Source organism: Oryza sativa, chromosome 5, assembly GCF_034140825.1.
Source record: "Oryza sativa Japonica Group chromosome 5, ASM3414082v1".
Taxonomy (NCBI): Eukaryota; Viridiplantae; Streptophyta; class Magnoliopsida; order Poales; family Poaceae; genus Oryza; species Oryza sativa.
Window position 1 is genome coordinate 2,991,143 of NC_089039.1, and position 17,887 is coordinate 3,009,029.

A 17,887-nucleotide genomic window follows, 5' to 3' on the forward strand; every position below is an offset into this window, starting at 1 on the left:
TGAATTCATATGCTATCATTCCTATCAGAACTCAGAAAGAAGTTCACAATCAGCCGAATGCCAGAAAGAACATGCTAGTATCTTCTTTTCCAGGACATCACATTGCAGAAAGTAGTGCAAATTCAAAACAAGCTGCTGCAAGAAAATGCACTCCAACAACGATGCGTATGCTTCCAATCTCTCAAAGATCTGAAGTGACAGATATTTCACAGAAACACCTGCATCTCAACAAAAATCATCAGCAGAGGCTCAAGACATGCTTATCAGCAGCTTGTAAAGACCACTTCCAGGCTCCAGCAAAAAGCATAATTACTAGGATAAAAGCATTAAATTCAGAGCAACAATGGTACTGTAATAGAAAAACGGATGGTATATAGATCTAACAACATTATTCAGTTGAAGTTCCACATTAAATTTCACAACCCTCTTCAGCCAAAATTATGATAGGAACGATCTTCGGAGTACACTGGTAAAAGCAAAAACAGACAGAAAATTATGGTTCATATAAGATAGGAAAATTGCTAAGACGAAAGGAGGCGCAGCCGACATGAGTAAATTGTTCATCTTGATGCGAAGCTAATAGGCGAAGGAGGGTTCGCTGGGCCTGAAGCTCCTGTAAATGGAGGCTGCAACTGGGATAAGACCCAACAGCGCGATCTGGACCTGCTCCGAGGTGCTTGTCCTGACAGTGATCTGGCCACTTAGTTTGTTATTCAATCCAAGACGAACCACCATCTTCGAGCCCCTTCCAATCGAGAACTGGGACTGCAAATTCGCACCGAGAGCAAGGTCTCGGCGCCACTTCATCAAAGAAAGACCCAGGGTTGACAGGGACTGGCCAATCGGATAATCTTTGTCTTTCAGGCGTGCCTCCAAGTTAGCTCCATAAGCGGTGTCGCCTTGAGCTCGCATTGCACCTGTGCTCGCCACCAGTGCCAACCTCTTCCCAAGAGAGAGCTGGTCCTCAACCTTCAGCCCAGTCGCCACAATGTCGCCCAAGAAAGTCACTGAAAATCCTCCAGTAGTCTTGTTCTTCTTGATATTCTTGAACTTGGTTTCACCACGGAGAATGTACGCAAGCTGCCGCCCAACAGTCTGGATATCAAAACCAGCAAGCGACGATGCATCCTCCCCAAGCTTTGCTGAGATGGAAGAGTCCAAATGGATGCTAAATTCCTTCTTGTCCTTGGTGACCTGAACCGCCATATTAGCTGGAAACTTGTTAAGGAGAGCAAGCGTCTCCTCAACACTTACTCCGTCATAACCACAGTCATGATCCCACCCGTGTGCATCTAACACAGGCCTTGCAAGAACAGTCGAAGTTGGCTCCAGAAAGCGGTACCGGTATGTGGGATTGTCACAGTCAAATGAAGGGGGCAGCACCATATCAGGTAAGGGAACTGATACGTTCTCTGGAGGAGGATCCAGATCATTTTCTCCTGCGATGTTAGCATACCCATAAGCATCCATATCAGTTTTACCTCTCTTCTTCATCTCCTTCAACCTGCGGATCTCATCCTTCCACTGTTTCTTCTGGAGAAGCTTGACCCTGTAGTCGTACTCATCAAAATAAGCATTCTTCTGCTCCTTTGTCAGCCTCGCAAGCTGAGATTTGGTCAATGGCTTGAAGGGAGGAAGCTGGTCATATTCCTCTTCATCTTCATCCTGCTCTATATCAGAGTAATCATCCAAATCGATGTCAGAATCTCCTTCATTGCCACCCTGATCTGGTGAAAGCTTCGGGTGAGCTCTTGACTGCAACAGGGAGGAGAGCAGGAAGGGCAGAGGCGGAGAGCGGAAACGGAACCCAAAAAGCTTTCCAGGATTTGGATCCTGAAGTTTCAGAAGTGAGTTTGCTTCAGACAATATCTTTGAAGAGTAGCACAAAAGCAGCATCTGATGCCTCCAGCTCTGGCCATTTGGAAGTACTTTCTGACCCTCGCGGTTTCTCCTGCAAGAAGGATGGTTCTCAACAAGAGCTACTGGATTCATCAACCGCATATCTCCTGCAGCTTGCCTGATGGATTGCTGGATAATGTGAGACCTCTGAGCCATTAGCACCTCATATGTCATAGGGGCACCATTTAGACCTTCAGGAGGGGCGGAAGCAGCATGAGTGAGAGCAACAATGGCATTGAACCATATAGATGAGCCCAGAACAGAAGTAATGGTCTTTAGAAGAGGCAAATCATTGAGATCACGGCTCAGACTATCCAGGCGGTCCACATACAGAACAATATCTGGGGGGCATCTCTTGGTATATTTCTTGACAGAAGCGAGGATTTTTCTGTTGGATCCTTGGTCCATCACATTGGGTCGAAGGCCTGGAGTATCAATGATCCGTATCTGGACACCATCGACATTACCAACAATCTCCCGTACACTGTTGGTGGCTGAACTGAAAGCATCAGTTTTGGACTTCTCTTCACCAAAAATTGAATTTATAGTTGCACTTTTTCCGACCCCTATCTTCCCCAAAACAAGTATGTTGCATGAGAAGTTCAACTCCTCTTTTCCCTCCGCTTCAAGCAGCATGGCCTTCTTCCGTGCATTGTCAAGGCTGAAAGCTCGGTTTGTCTGCCTTCCGTGTCGAATACCCTCAGCAAGGCTCAGACGGTACAACACCTGTGCTGCAACTGTTTCTTCAGGAGTAGCCCCCAATCTATAGACAAGGCGCAGAAACTTTACTCGGATCAACTCAACCTTGTCATGCAGCTTCTTCTCTTCCTCCGTCATCTCCTCAGTAGGCTCAGCAGTCACTGCTAGCTCAGAGGGGCTGAATAGGTTTGACCGTGCAACTGGGCGTGGGACTGTTGGCCTGAGAGATGGGGCTGATGAGCCCAGGCCAGCTGGCCGATCCATGGAGAAGATTCTAGAGCCATCTTGGGAAGAAACTGTGACATTCCCGTCTGCAGATGCACCAGTTGCTGCTTTCAGCAGGGCAGCCAAGGCAGCAGAATCAAACCCCTTCTCATCGTCATCTTCATTATCGTCATCATCCCCATCCTCCTCAGAATCATCAAGGACAATCTGCCCATCCATGCTATTAGTGTACTCTCTCGAGCTGCTCAAGCCAGATACAGGACTAACACTAGCAGAACCTTCCCCAAGCTCCTTCATGATCTGCTTCGCAGCTTCTGAACTCTCTATAATAGCAACTCGTGCAGGCCCCCTGTCAGAGCTCACTCCATCTTCATCGTCATCAGCCTCGTTAGTACCATCATCTTCATCATCAGCTGCAGCTAAAACTATCTCTTCATCATCATCAGCGTCTTCTTCACGGTCAATAACCTCAGCAACACCTTCATCCTCCTGACCAACATTATTTTCCTTGGTTTCCTCTGGAGCCAATTCTCGAGACACAACAGAACTAGCACCGCCATCAACATTACTCTCATCCTCAGTAGGCTTCTCAACACCAACAATCTCCACAGATTCACTGGCCTCGCTTTCAACAGTTTGCTCCTTCTCAGTACTCTCTTCAACTGCACTTTCGGCACTCACATGCGCAATCATCTCGGAGCTAGTGTCGTCAACAGTTTGCTCCTTCTCAGTACTCTCTTCAACTGCACTTTCGGCACTCACAGGCGCAATCATCTCGGAGCTAGTGTCGTCAACAACCTGGATTCGGTCATACGAATAATTCAACATCCTTGTATGTATCAAAACTATTTAGAAACAAAAAAAACTACACTGAGCAAGATCAATTACCACTGGAATCACCCCGCTTACTGGCTCAGGCTTCGCCTCCATTTCTTCCTCCTCTCCCTTGTTATCCTCTAGCTTCTCCTCCACAGCCAATTCGACGGCGGCAGCCACGCCATTTGCCTCCGAAACCACAGCCTTCTCCAACAATTCTTCTGGAGCATTGCTCTCCTCCACCACCTCCACCGCCGCCGAAGCACTCGCTTCCTCCTCCGCCTTGTCGCCCAAATCTCCATTAGCTTCAGCTTCAGGAGCTACCTTATCCTCCGGCTGCGGCGCCTCCGCGGCCCCAGCAGAAACATCAACCTCTTTCTCCATTCCCAATTCACCATCATCCCCACCCCCAGTAGCCACCTCCTCCCCCTCGTTATCCTCCTCCGGCTTCTCCTCCACATCCGATTCGGCGGCGCCATTCGCCTCCGGAGCCAGAGCCGGAGCCTTCTCCTCCGGCTCCTCGCCCAATTCGCCCTTCTCCTCACCTACCGCGGCATCGGAGGAAGCCGGATAAGCATCCTCCTCACCCAATTCGCCGTTGCTCGCCTCCTCCTCCTCCTCCTCCTCCGCCGCCGCCGCCAACAACGAGGAGGCAGCTTTCGCATCTCCCCCGGCGAACTCCCCGCCGCCTCCCTCATCCTTAGCCTCCGCCACCTCCACCTCGCCGCCATCTTCCCCGTCTCCGGCCACCTCCACCTCCTGGCCACCGAACCCCCCACCTTTCCCCTCCAATCTCACCTCCTCCTCCTCGACTACCTTGGGTTGCTCCGCCGCCGCCGCCGCCGCAGGAGCAGAAGGGACCTCGTCGCCGTCAGGCGGCGGGGTGGGGGGCTTCTCCTCGAGCACGGGGGCGACCGGAGCGGCGTCGGCGTCGGTGGTGGAGGCCATGGCCGGGGCTGTTGCTCCGGCCACCACAAGCAAAGCGAAGGCGAAGCAAAGAAGAGAAGCAGGAGGAGGAGGAATCGGAGGAGAGGATAAGGTGAGGGTTTTAGGTTGGGCTCAAAATTAGTACTTTGTATCAAATCCCAAATTCCCAATCTATATATAGCTGGATGGGATGGGATGCTCTTCGATTTTTCTTTTCACCCTTTGCTTTTCCTACAAAAGAAAATGTTCTTCTTCTGAAGAAAATAAAATAGTTATATCTAATCTCACCAGTATATGCTCTTCGATTTTTTTCTCCTTTGCTAAAAGAATAAAAATATTTTTTTGTGTGTTCTTTATATATATATATATATATATATATATATATATATATATATATATATATAGCTGTCTGCTCTTCGATTTCTTACCCTCGACTTCTCCTCAAAATTGAAACAAAGTTTTTCTTTTGTTGTGAAGAAAAAGATTTGGTTTTCTTCTCCTCAAAATTGAAAAAGGTTTTTTTTTTATTGTGAAGACAAATATTTGGTTTTCTGTTTTGGCGTGCGGTTTTGGAACGGCGGACACGCCGGGGGTGTGGTGGTGAGACGAGAGAGGAAGCAAAGAAAAGGGGAAAAAAAATAGGGAGAGCGTGACGATAAGGTGAAATTTTTTTGATTTTTTTTTGCGTTTACGTTTACCTTTGTTTGTATGTTTGTGTGGTTCTTTGTTTCTTTTTTTTTTTGATTTCGTGCTAGGGTGGGGCTTTGGTTTGGTTTGTCTTGTAGTTGAAGGGAAGGAGTGTCAAAAATATCTTCTCTAGATTTTTTTTTTTGCCTGTTCCAACTTCCAACTGGTTTTCGATTTTGATGGTTTTGGTGTTGCCTAGAAGACTTTGCTTTTACTGATAATTGGAAGTTTGAAACACATTATCTCTTCTATAAATGATCGAAATGTGCACTTCTCTTTTTACTAATCTTGTGGTAGTGTTCATCTCTCTTTTGCTATCACAGATTCACAGTCAAGGGTGGTAGCTAACTTTTAAGCAAAGACCAGTATTCCCTTGAAGTAAAAAGTGTACAAAATTTTGAAATCAATAAAACCAATGAATTTTTATGGGTAAAACCAATGATTTTGAAACTATGTTTTCTTGGGTAAAATTTGATTGTACCTTCATTTATCTTGAAATTAAGAATTTACACTCCTAGCCCACATGTCAAACCCTACATGTCATGGGCAAATGAGAATATATCCTTATTTTTTGTCTAAAGGGAAGGTATATAATCAAATATTAAAAATGTAAGATTGTAATAAGTTGCAATAAGGACCTTATCATGGATATTAATTTATTGAGTCCATAGATCTATAACGAGAATAAGATTGCAATAAGTTGAGAAATGACCTTTATAGGGTTATTAATTTTTATTGAGTCCATAAATCTATAGTTCTATACCAATGAGATATATATAGATTTTGGTTCATATTGTGCAAAACATGTGCAAAATAGAAATATTGGTCAGGGCTAACTCTTAGCAATATAATCCCTTCATACTCGTATAGGAAGTCGTTTTGGACAGTGACACATTCTCCAAAACACAACTTTGACTTCTTGTTTTTATAAAAATATTTATTGAAAAGTGATATATGTATAATTTTATGAAAATAGTTTTCAAAACAAATATATTTATATAATTTTTACATTTTCAAACTCAACAACTTAATAATTATTCATGATTTATATTCTCAAGGTTTGACTTAAACATTGTTCTAAACGACTTATAATACGAGTATAGAGGAAGTATGAATTAGATGATCCAGAAAGAGCTAGCCTTTTTATACATCAATTTGCTATACCTTCTAAACAGATATATACACCAGTTTGAAATTCCTACTAAAATTCGTTTGTTCCAATCAAGCCCTAGCTAGGTTACAGTACATCTCTGTTGTACAGTCCCCTCTGATACACATGTGTCGAGATGCCTTCCCATTGGATCAAGCAAAGCTTGTTCGAGGATTACACAGTTATTAAAATAATAATGATGACTCCAAAGCTGATAAAAACTAATGATGACCCTAAAGCAAGCTGTCCATGTTTCCAGCATTGCAAGAAGGCAAGAAGCATCAGGGCATCCTCAGGCAAACATCAATTAAGCTGAATTAATCGCCCATCTCCAAACATGTGTCAGGAGTAGCATGAAACATATATATATTGATTATGGCTATCAATATATGCATTCCTGAAGGCTAATTTCGTTATTAGCGGACACTTCAACCACTTGCGATAATTGATTATGGCTATCAGTTTAAACCCCTTTGTAGTGGTGTGGGCAGGGTTCAAAATTCCAGTTCTTTTGGACCCCCCCACTTCGCCCCCCCCCCCCCCCCAAATACGAAATTATTTCACCCAAATTTTTAGATTTTCTCAAACATTTGTGTATTTTACAAAAATATTCGAATCTGGCCATTTTGTTTTTGAAAAAATAAAATTATTTTGGATCGAAATAACCGAAATTTCGGCCGTATGGGTGCCCCTGATAGAACTATCGAAATTGAAACTTTGAACCCTGAGTGCGGGTGGTTCGGGCGTATATCGAAACCGTCAACCAACTGAACTCAGTTTCTTTTCAAGAGACCCAAGAATATCATCCTTGCTGCAAAAACAGATTAGTTGAATATTATATCCATGTTCTTACACTGCATATTCTGGAAATGCCCACAAACTTGACATATATGTCGTTGATTATTGGGAATCCCAATTAGAATCCATATCTCATTTGATATATATACATATACTTTTCACCTAAGAATTAATATATAATTAATAAAGAGAGTGGACATCTGAGAATCGGTGGAAATTTAAAAGATACTGTTTTCAGCTTATGGAGCACCCAATGTTCAGAGTTCATAGACCCAAGAATACCATCCAAGCTGAAAAAGAAAGGACAGAATTGCTGTCCATGTTCTTATGCATATTCTGAAATTAACTGTGTTCATAACCATGACTGATATCTCGGTGCTGACTGAGCACACCAATTAGAATCCTTCTTTCCTTTGATATATATACCTTCCATCTAATAATAACACCAAAAGATATAGATTCAAATTCCAAGCCTGAAGATCAGTGGGAAGAAAGAAAAAATAACAGTTCCCAGCCAATGATGCTGTTTTTTTGTCTTGTCCGTTTTGGCATTGAAAGGGCAAAAACACAGCACTAGCAACAGCTGAATAGCTGCCCCATCAGAGAAAAGTTCAGAGGGGATGCATCTGGCAGCCAAGCCTGAAGCCCTGAACAACTGGACTCCAGGCCTCCAGGGCCTAAGCCAATTAACTGTGTCAGCACACATAAAATATGCAGCGAATTAGTAATGGATAAAGCCATCAACTAGCTCTAGTGCTTGGCGTGTTCTTCTGCAGCAGCTGCACTGCAGGGAACAAGGCCAATTATCGGTAACAATGTATACAGGGCAAAACTGGACAAGTTCAGGGCACAGGGGAGAAAGCTGAAGCCAGGAGTGTCATTCGATGTGTGCTGCCATTGTGTTCTCATGATTTCACCGCGTTTGGTTTTACTTTTCCTTATAAAAACTAAAGCTGATTTTGAATTTTAGAAATTGATTTGTACCTTAGGGTTCCTTGCGCCTCTTTGATTAGTTGGCCAACTCACAAGTAAGAAAACTATCCAAAATCATTCTTAAAATCAAAATTGGTTTTACTTCTAGCTTTTAAGAAATAGTTGTGCAGTTTGTCTCGAATAATATTCTTAATACAAGCTTTTAAGTGCCACTACTGATCTTTTACACATATTTTGGATGAAGTAAAAAGAGATGTATTTATTTTCTTAAAAGATGATGAGGGATGAGGCTTTCAAATTTTAAACAGCACAAAAGTTTTTAGATAGCTTTTAAGAAATAGTTGTGCAGATTGTCTAGAATAATATTCTTAATACAGGCCTTTAAGTGCCACTACTGATCTGTTACACATATTTTGGATGAAGCGAAAAAAAAATCATCCAGACTCTTGGTACCAAAAAATTAGTATGTTCTTGTTTCTTCGGTCTTAATTTATGAAATTTTTGTCATGAAAAACTCAAGACCAATCGGTTCTGAGCAAAACAAGACCTAAAACTTTGGGCTTTGGTGGAGTCTATCAAACCGCGACTGTGATCACAATCTTTCTCGGACCCTTTACATAATTGGCTTCTCAGCTCAAGACACTCATCGGTAGCTAAAGCTCATCTCAGCTAGGGATTAAAACGGTCGGAAACGGTCGGAAAAACCCTCTACCATTTCCATTTTCATTTTATTTTCTCGAAAATGGAATCGGAACGGTATACTCGGAAACGGTAACGATATCGGTTATATCGGTATCTCGGAAACGGAACCGTCGGAACGGGAATATACCGATATCGGACGGAAGTCGAAAATTCATGTCGGAAACAGCGAACTGTGGTATCATCCCGCATTTAACTATGTATGAAGATGACCTTATAATTTCACCCTTGCATCATTACGCTGCCACACAACACCGTTATATGATGATTAATAAGTTGACAATAAGATTGATAAATAATATAAATAAAGTTCAATGATACTTCAACATCAATGTGGCTAAAGCATACAATGTGGCTTACATAATAGGATTACAGCATAACTAATATTGTCCGACTTTTTTTAGGATATAGATTTGAAGTCTTCGAGAACACCAAGCTCACAAGCTGGCATGGCTTCAGCTGATCAGCTCCTTGTCAAACATCATTCATTATTTCATCATCAATTGACATAGCTATATCGTCGTCCTACAGTGGCACATTGCATAAGAACTTTTATGTTGACACTGTATAACTACTGTTGTAATTAAGTTTCATGCTAAACTAGACTTTTTGGTATTTCCAGGTCGATCACAGAGAGGAGTCAAGATGGTGGGGCCCGCCAGTGGATCCCACAGTCTTTCTTTTCCTCTCTTTCTTTTATTTTTTCTCTCTCTCTTATCCTTCCCTTCTCTCGGTTCCTTTTCCTGCTCTCTCGATTTCTTCTCTGTTTTCTCTCTCGTTCTCTTCTCTGCCTTTGGCTCCTTCACGCGCGCCCGAGAGGAGAGAGGCGCCGGAGATGGCGGCCTGGCGCAGGGCGGCGGTGGGGGAAGGAGAGAGGAGAAAGGGGCGGCATCGGTGGGGAGGAGGAGGCTGGGGCGGTGCGGCGGCGCTCGGCGCTTGGCTCGGTGGCACGGAAGCCGGCGGTGGAGCATGGGGGAGGGAAGGTGGCCGGCTGCGACGGAGGCCGTCGGGGCGAAGGAGGTTGCGGCCGGCGTCGGCGACCTGGTGGCGGCGCCCAACATGGCGCGGCGGTGCCCCAGCGCCGATGAAGACGACGATGCGGTCAGGCCTAGTTGGCTTCTTTATTCGGAATGGACTGCTCCTTAATGCCTAATGGGCTCCTCCTCCTGCTAGCCAGGCCCAGCCGACTTCCTTCTTCGGAATTTTGTCGGAAATTTGACGGAAATTACCGATAAAAAACGGTTACCGACAAAACGGTCGGAAAAAACCCCATATCATTTCCGCTACCATTTCCGAAAGAGATTACCGTTTCCATTTCCGATACCGACAATTACCGATACCGATTGAAACGGTCGGTGCAAACCGGAAACGGTAGCCGGAATTCTCGGAAATTTCCGTACCGTTTTCACCCCTAATCTCAGCTCATCATCTCACTATACTCTCTTTAAGAAAAGTGATGATATAATTGGTATCCATTTCCATTTTCCCAATATAGAAAAGCTGCACCTCCATTCCTGCATTGGCGACTGAAATTTCAGTCCCGGTGTGTGCTGCCAGTCTGTTCTCGCTATTTCTCCGTGCTTGGTTAGGCTTTTGTCCTGAAAATTAACTACAATGATTTTAAATCTTTGGAATTTGATTTTAGGATATCCCAAGGTTTACAATTTCGGATATGAATTTATGAGATTATGTGAGATCTACTGGTGTGTGCCGGTAGAATGTTCTTCCGCTGATTTTTTTATTTTTTTTTAATTTAGCAAAAGTTCTTCAAATTTTCAAGACTATTCATTCAAAATTTCCAAAAAAATAAAATATTTTTTTTTGCAAATATCAGAATTTTGGCCCTCAGTCTATGCATATTTATGCATTCTGAAATAGCAAACCCAGATTAATTCAACACAATTTTAATTTGTTCATCACTTAATTTCATTGCCCCAGTTCACATGTTAAAAATATATCTAATATAATTTTAATTAAAAGATCAACTTTAAAATTAGCTTTTGCTAGCTTTTCAGAAAAAAAAAACTGCATTATGCAGTCTAGTGTCCCTGGAATATTTTTAACGCCGTTAGAAAACGATAAGCAAATAAACGATAAATAACAATAGATCAATCACAAAAGACATGAGATTTAACATGGAAAACCCTCCTAAAGCAGGAGAGAAAAAACCACAAGCGACAGCCAGCAAAATATCTTCACTACATCAGGGTGAGGTTAAAACGCCGAACGACGGTTTACCAGAGGTATATATGAAGGTGAAACCCTAAAGGATAACGATCCGGCATCTACGGGCATCCACTTTGCTCCGGCAGAAGTTGGCCTTTATTATGTGCAAATGAATTTAGATCACAACTCAACAAACGCTGTAGTATATGTTTCACAGATCACTACCCTTTCCCAGCCCTTTATATAATTGGCCAACTCAGTTAGCTCAAGACACACTCAGAGCTAGTTTATTAGCTCAGCTCACTATCCTTAGAGAAAAGCAGTTGATATATATCCAGCATTTCCATTTTATTTTCAGATATAGGAAAGCTAGCTTCATCTTCATTCTTGGTCGCAGATATTAACTATTTTGCAATATATTCGGTATGTTTATTTGATATTAATTCGGAGCACTAAAGTATCATGCATGTTTTCACTTCCATATATATTCTATGCATGTTCAGGCATTCGGTCCAAGAAATTTATTTTTTATTGATTTCAAACGATTTACATCAAATTGATATATATAATCATATTCAAATTGATATAGGTATGCTTGATAAGTAGGGTTTGGTCTATTTGTAGCAAGAGCTAGCATATGGAGTCAACGGCGGAGCAGCAGAAGGTGGTGGTGGACATGTCGTCGCCGGCGAGCGGCGGCGGCGGGCGGCGGCTGTTCCCGTGCCTCTTCTGCGAGAAGAAGTTCGTCAAGTCGCAGGCGCTCGGTGGGCACCAGAACGCGCACAGGAAGGAGCGCGGCGCCGCCGCCGCCGCCGGCTGCCTGAACCCCTACGTCTTCTACGGCGCCGGCGCCGGCGCCGCCCCCGCCCCGGCGACGCTGTCGTTGTTGCTGCAGGTGGACAACTCGTACACCACCACCAGCTACATCGACGAACACGGCCGAGCAGCAGCGCCGCCGCCGCCGAATTCCGACCACTTCTTCTGGACGACGGCCGGCGCCGCCTCACGTGGTGGCGCCGGCGCCGGCGGCGAGGTCGACCTCGAGCTGAGGCTCTTCTGATCGAGACGGCGACGACGACGAACATGACGACCATGGCTGTGTTACTCCTCTACTTGTTCTACATACGAGTATACGACAAGAAATCGACACACTGAATTACTATGCCATCAACGTGTTCAATTGTAGCATGCATGAACACTAGAAATTAGAGAGAAAAATGATCAAATATAGGAGTATTGTTAAGATATATACTCCATCTAATTTGCATATGGATGTACATTGTCACGAAGTGGCATGCAGTGGTGTATTTAGTGCTTATTAATAATTACAAGTGCAGGCCGGCCCTAGGTGGGTCAGGCCGTGCGGCGCCCGAGGCCCCCAAAATCTAGGGGGCCCTATACACATATAGTATATATATACTACGTATTATATAATTTTAATTCATAGGCCATGGGACTATATTAAGTTAGACAGTTGAATAGTCCAATTCAGAAAATGAATTTTTAGTCTCTCGTGAGGCATGTTTCAGCAAAGCCGAAGCGATATTCATCTGACTCTCGTCGCTTCGCCTTGATCACATCACGCCACTCGCGTCGTGCCGCCTTGATCATATCACGCCACTCGTTGCTCCTGCGCTCGCGGCGACTTCTCGGTGTCTCGTAAATAGAAACGGCAAGTGGACACGGCAAATCACGGCTCGCCAGTAGCCACGCTCATGTCAGTAAGGGTCTCCATATAAGTTTTTGTCCTAGGGCCTCAAAATCCCAGGACCGGCCCTGTACAAGTGTAATGCCCATGTGTGTTGCATTGGGTAAATAGCAGGGTGCGTGGCTGATGTTTGATCTTAATGATTTATCATAGCACTCTACCCAGGCATGATCATAAGCATCAACGATATGTGCAGTGATAAAAAGTTTTGTTGTTCTTGGACAGTTAATCTTCTTTATATTTGCGGGATGTGGATGATGATGCTTTCTGACGTGTGGGTCCAATGGTTATAGCTAGTATGGGATGAACAGGTGGCGAAACAACGAATACAAATTTGTGTGATGAACAGGCGGCCTCGGGGGAGCCGATCCGTAGCCAGGCGGCAAGTTCGGATAGTAGAGATGTACAACAGCAGATCGAGATGCTCGGGATATGGAGGACAACAAATATTATGTGCAGTTAAAACATTTTTACAACCAAAAAAAATGGAGGAATTTTCTAAATACCAAATTATATAGGATTTATCTAATATCAATAATGAAATGGCTGATACCATGATTATGCAACCAAGTGATTGGGGGTAAAACTATAAGAAATTCTAACATCATGCTAGCTCCAAAAATATTTAAAACATTTGTTTTCATACAAAGTGTCTCAGTGATTCTGAAACTCTAGTAAATTTATCACTGAAACTCTAGTAAATTTCAGAAAAGCTTTTTCTTAAGAAAGGAGGAAAAATTTTGGTCACCTAGATATTGCAAGAACTGAAACAGGGAGGCATAACATAAGCTGGAAACGATCAAGTAGACAGTAATACTCCTACATAGTGATCGATGAATAGATAGAAAGGTCAGTTCAGTGTTGAAACTCGGTTGAGGCCGGTCCCGGTCCATTCTTCCATGGCCTGAGCGATGAATTCTTCCATGTCGGCGTGGGCGGCCTCGTCGAACGTCTGCAGGTAGCCGCCGGTCTCCTGGACCTCGCGGCGGACCTCCTCCTGGAACGCCTCGAACTCGAGCTCCACCTTGTCGAGGTAGGCGTGCAGCTCCTCGCGCTCCCTGCGATGCTCCGGCGAGTCGTCGTCCATGTCGCCGAAGTTCGGCGATGGCCCCTTCTCCCACGCCAGGATGAAGTTCGGCCGGCAGCTTCACGCGACGAGGTTGCTCCGTCGTCCCGGCGACCGCCTCCTCCTGATCCGTCTTCTTCTCCTTGCCCTCCGCCGCCGCCGCCGGGTTCAGGATCGTCGCGTCGTCGGCGTTGGCATCGGCATCCATGTGCTTGGAGATGTCGACGAGGTGATGAGGATTGTGGAAGGAAGAGGTGATTGGGGGAGGCGTCCAACTAATAGCGGACGCTAATCCAACAACGACACCGAGACCATGGCTGCGAAATCCCGAGTCCGAATTCGACAGGTGCACCCTCCTCTCGTCCATGCCGAGACGGCGCATACACTGTAGCTAGGACCAATTCTAGACTTTATGAGACGTTTTGGCCCATAATGTTGAAGCCCAATTAACAGGTATATACCGTCGCCTCCTCTCACGCCCCAGCCGTCGACGCGCCGCCCTGCGCCTGCAGCCGTCGTCTTGCCTCCGGCCGTCCGCCGCTGCGTCCGATGGATCCGCAACAACCTGAGCCCGTCAGCTATCTCTGTGGAGGTCATTCCTTCTCTCCTTTACCTCTCGCATCGCCGCTTTGGGTTTGGCCGATTTGCCGCACTGATTTTCTTTTTGAAGATGGGATGGGATGGGATGGGCTGTTTTTTTTTTTGTTTTTGTTTTTGTTTTGGGGTGATGGTTTCGCTCTCCATTGGTTGGATTGGATTGGATTATGGCTAGTTGAGTTCAGTTTTAGCTGTCAAATTTTTGATATGATGAAATGTGATTTTTCTCTCTTCAGATTGTGGAGCTGAGAACACACTGAAGCCAGGAGATGTGATCCAGTGCCGTGAATGTGGCTATCGCATCCTCTACAAGAAGCGCACCCGCCGGAGTATGTTTAATCCGTAACCAGTTTCTTGAACAAAAGTAGCCTTTTGTTGTTGTCATCATCTTTTGTTAGTGCGTCATTTCTTGAGCTTCCATTGGTTAGCTTACACAATAGTAGGGGCATGGTGGACCGGGTTAGTGATAGAGTACATTGTATATAGTTCGAACGGTCAGGTTGTCGTTCACAACTCAATGGCCACATACCATGTGCCTGTGTTTATCTGCCCAAGGTGGTATGATCGCAAGGAGCCCTTGAACTCAAAAAATGAAAAATCTTTGAGCCAAAATTAAATGCAAACTTATCTTTACTAAAAACTGTTGTAGTATCTCTCGTACCCTGTTTTTGAGAACTGAATTTTATTCTTGCGGTTATCCTTTAGTACAGTGCAATATTCTATCTGATGTGTATCAATGTAGCTTGCAATTTGCATGTCATACTTTTTAAGGAAAAATATTTCTTTCAGTAACACATTAAATGGGGAAATTCTGTTTACTTTTTTTTTTTCGAATTGTAGCTCTATGGGCTAGTTTGTAGTCCACTTTTTCCCTGAAACTTTCTCTGAAGATTGTTTGTATATAAGAATTTTGTATTCCATGTCAGACCAGTTCAGTGGACTTGAGCTAGTGACGACACTAAAATTATCTGTACAATGATGTTTGATGGGTTATTAAGCTCTGAGTAAAAGGAAACAAGTTGAAGCACACAAGTACGTATAATAATCATCTATGCAATAATTTCTTTTGTACCTTACATTGCTGTGGATCCAGCAAAAAGGTATGAACAGTTGGCTGGTTGGATATTGATTCTAGGGATGGGAGCAAGTTGACCTGTGGGTATTCCTTGACCCGCTAAATTATATAAATTTCAATTTTGTAACTTGAAAAGTGAAATTTAGTTCGTTTGGTTGAAGTACAGTGAGCCTAAAAGTATCTGTGAGTTGGTCTGCACCCCCTAAATTAGATTCCAGTAGCTGGGCTAGCTGTCATCATAAATCTTTTTTTGTTACCAAAAACTGATTGCCAACTGCCATCCGTTGTAAATGTATGAAGCATATATAGCCATTTATTACAGAATACTGTGCGGTTGTGCTCCTTTTCATTTTGAAATGATTGTACTTACCATTTAAAAGCTGGGATGTTTCTCACTAAAAACAAAGCATTTTGTGCTTATAACACTGCTCTGTGCTTTGTTTTATAGCTGGTTGTGGTCCTGTTGCATTTAGAAAGTAATGCTTATAATTAATGAAATATTCATCACACTTACTGCATTTAATTGTTGCCATCAATTTGAAAACTGAAAAATGATTATCAGCTTGGCATATTGTTTGTGTTCTCATACAGTCTGACAAGCAAAGTACACTATGCTCAAATTGAAAATGCTATAGCTAAACCAAGTTCAACGTCATCAGTCACCACCACAGATTGCTTGTCTTGGATAGTATGTGCATTTTTTTGATCAAGTGTGTTGTATTTGCAGTTGTTCAATATGAAGCGCGCTGAAGATATGGGAACGTCATGTGACATCAGTCTTTCTAAAGCAATGTAATGGGTGACCCCTAAAAAGGATGTTAGTAGAACTCTATGGTATTCAGTTGTAGGCCTGTATGGCCATTGGACTTTCGATAGAAGTCGCTAAATCCGAATTGTGTTTGAGATTTGAGAAATTTAAGATGATGCAGCGCTTATATTGCCTGAGATCTTCAAATCAAATGCATAGTTTTATTGCAGTTGCCAACGAGCAGCAACATGCTGCCTCAATTGTTTGTTGATCTGGTATTTGTTCAATTATTCTTTGTGTGTCAAGTGCCCAGCGATCAAATGGAGGTGCAGTTTTACGATAATTTCAAATTTTGTAACCATCTGAAATGTGTCGCAAAATGTTGCAAGAAGTTGATAGTCGTATTAAATTTGTAGTTCTTTTAAATTTAGTTTGTTCTTTTACAAATGTTGCATCCTCTCGTAAAATGGATGTCGTACAGTTCTTATTTTGTTGTCATATCTCTCCAATGATCAGGTGTGATGACAGAATTTTGGTTAAGCTGACAGATTTCAACAGGTGCAGGCGCGTGGGGACTTGATACCGCTGTGTCTCCAACATCCTCCTCTACACCGCCCAGAGTTCATTAGGTATTTTCTTCCCCTGTTAATTTTGTTTCCTATCTGTGGATCTGTGATGCATACATTCAAGTTGAGAAGCTGCAGTTATGCCCTGACATCTATGGCCAGGCTATGACAAAGAGATACTTTGTGACGATACATTTAATTGGCTAGCGGTCTGGATCCCATGTAACAGTATGTCATTAGCTCTTGTTGCTATTATTCAAGTAAATATGGCTAACTGATTTCTAATATGAATAGTCTCAGAGGTTCTGATTTGATTTCATTTGGTTGGTTCGGTGTACAGCTGCCGTCTGTGGCAGTCGGTTCAGTGTAGTCTCTCACATTATTTTTTTACTCTGTTAAACAACCTCAAATGAAAACTTCAGTTAAAAATGACAGATTCCATAGCTAAAATTGTTTATTTAGCTAGAACTAGCCAGCAGTATACTTATACGTTATTTCCTGAGATTGCACGCTTATTTGTAGTCAAACTATTGGAGCTCGAAAGCTAACTGAAATTCTAACATGAATACTCGCAGAGGTTCTGAACTTCTGATTTGATTTCATTTGGTTGGCTCAGTGTACAGCTGCCGGCTGCGGTGGTCGGTTCAATGTAGTCTCTCACATTCTTTTTTTTACTTTGTTAAACAACCTCCAATGGAAACTATCGTGAAAAATGACAAATTCCTAGCTAAATTATTTTATTTAGCTAGAACTAGCCAGCACTATACTGATTGTACAAGTCCTGAGATAAGCGCTTATTTGTGGTTAACCTATTGCAGCTGCAATTTTGGGTACAAGGACTAGAGTCTTTCTTTAGTAAAAATGCAGTGCCATGCACTTTATAATCTCAGCCTTGGGAAACAAATAGTTTGGTTTCTAACTGAATATTTTTTGTTTTAACAGCTTACATTTTCTTGTAGCATCTTCTCCAGGTCACTGCTGCTCAACATCATCTGCATTTAAGGTAATGCCAGTTGTCCTCTTCTGCACTCTGCCTTAATTCTGCTAGTTGTCCTCTTCTGCTGTGCTTGCTACCCGCTCTGCATGATCATTATGTTGCCAGGTGCTATCACAAGCACTTTTGTTTCA

General features: G+C 43.3%; 2 protein-coding genes across 2 annotated transcripts; one reads left to right on the plus strand and one right to left on the minus strand.

Annotated features, from left to right (window-relative positions):
- Positions 1–352: 352 nt before the first annotated feature.
- On the minus strand, positions 353–4,714 carry LOC4337834 (translocase of chloroplast 101, chloroplastic). Its single transcript, XM_015783735.3, has 2 exons — positions 3,712–4,714; positions 353–3,621 (listed from the first exon to the last, which is right to left on the minus strand). Exons 1-2 carry the CDS (start codon positions 4,585–4,587, stop codon positions 577–579), a joined length of 3,921 nt encoding a protein of 1,306 aa, XP_015639221.1. The 5' UTR covers positions 4,588–4,714; the 3' UTR covers positions 353–576.
- Positions 4,715–14,259: 9,545 nt separating this feature from the next.
- Positions 14,260–16,405, plus strand: LOC9272152 (DNA-directed RNA polymerases II, IV and V subunit 12). The gene is made up of 3 exons (XM_015782745.3): positions 14,260–14,365; positions 14,607–14,699; positions 16,173–16,405. Exons 1-3 carry the CDS (start codon positions 14,323–14,325, stop codon positions 16,193–16,195), a joined length of 159 nt encoding a protein of 52 aa, XP_015638231.1. The 5' UTR covers positions 14,260–14,322; the 3' UTR covers positions 16,196–16,405.
- Positions 16,406–17,887: the final 1,482 nt, after the last annotated feature.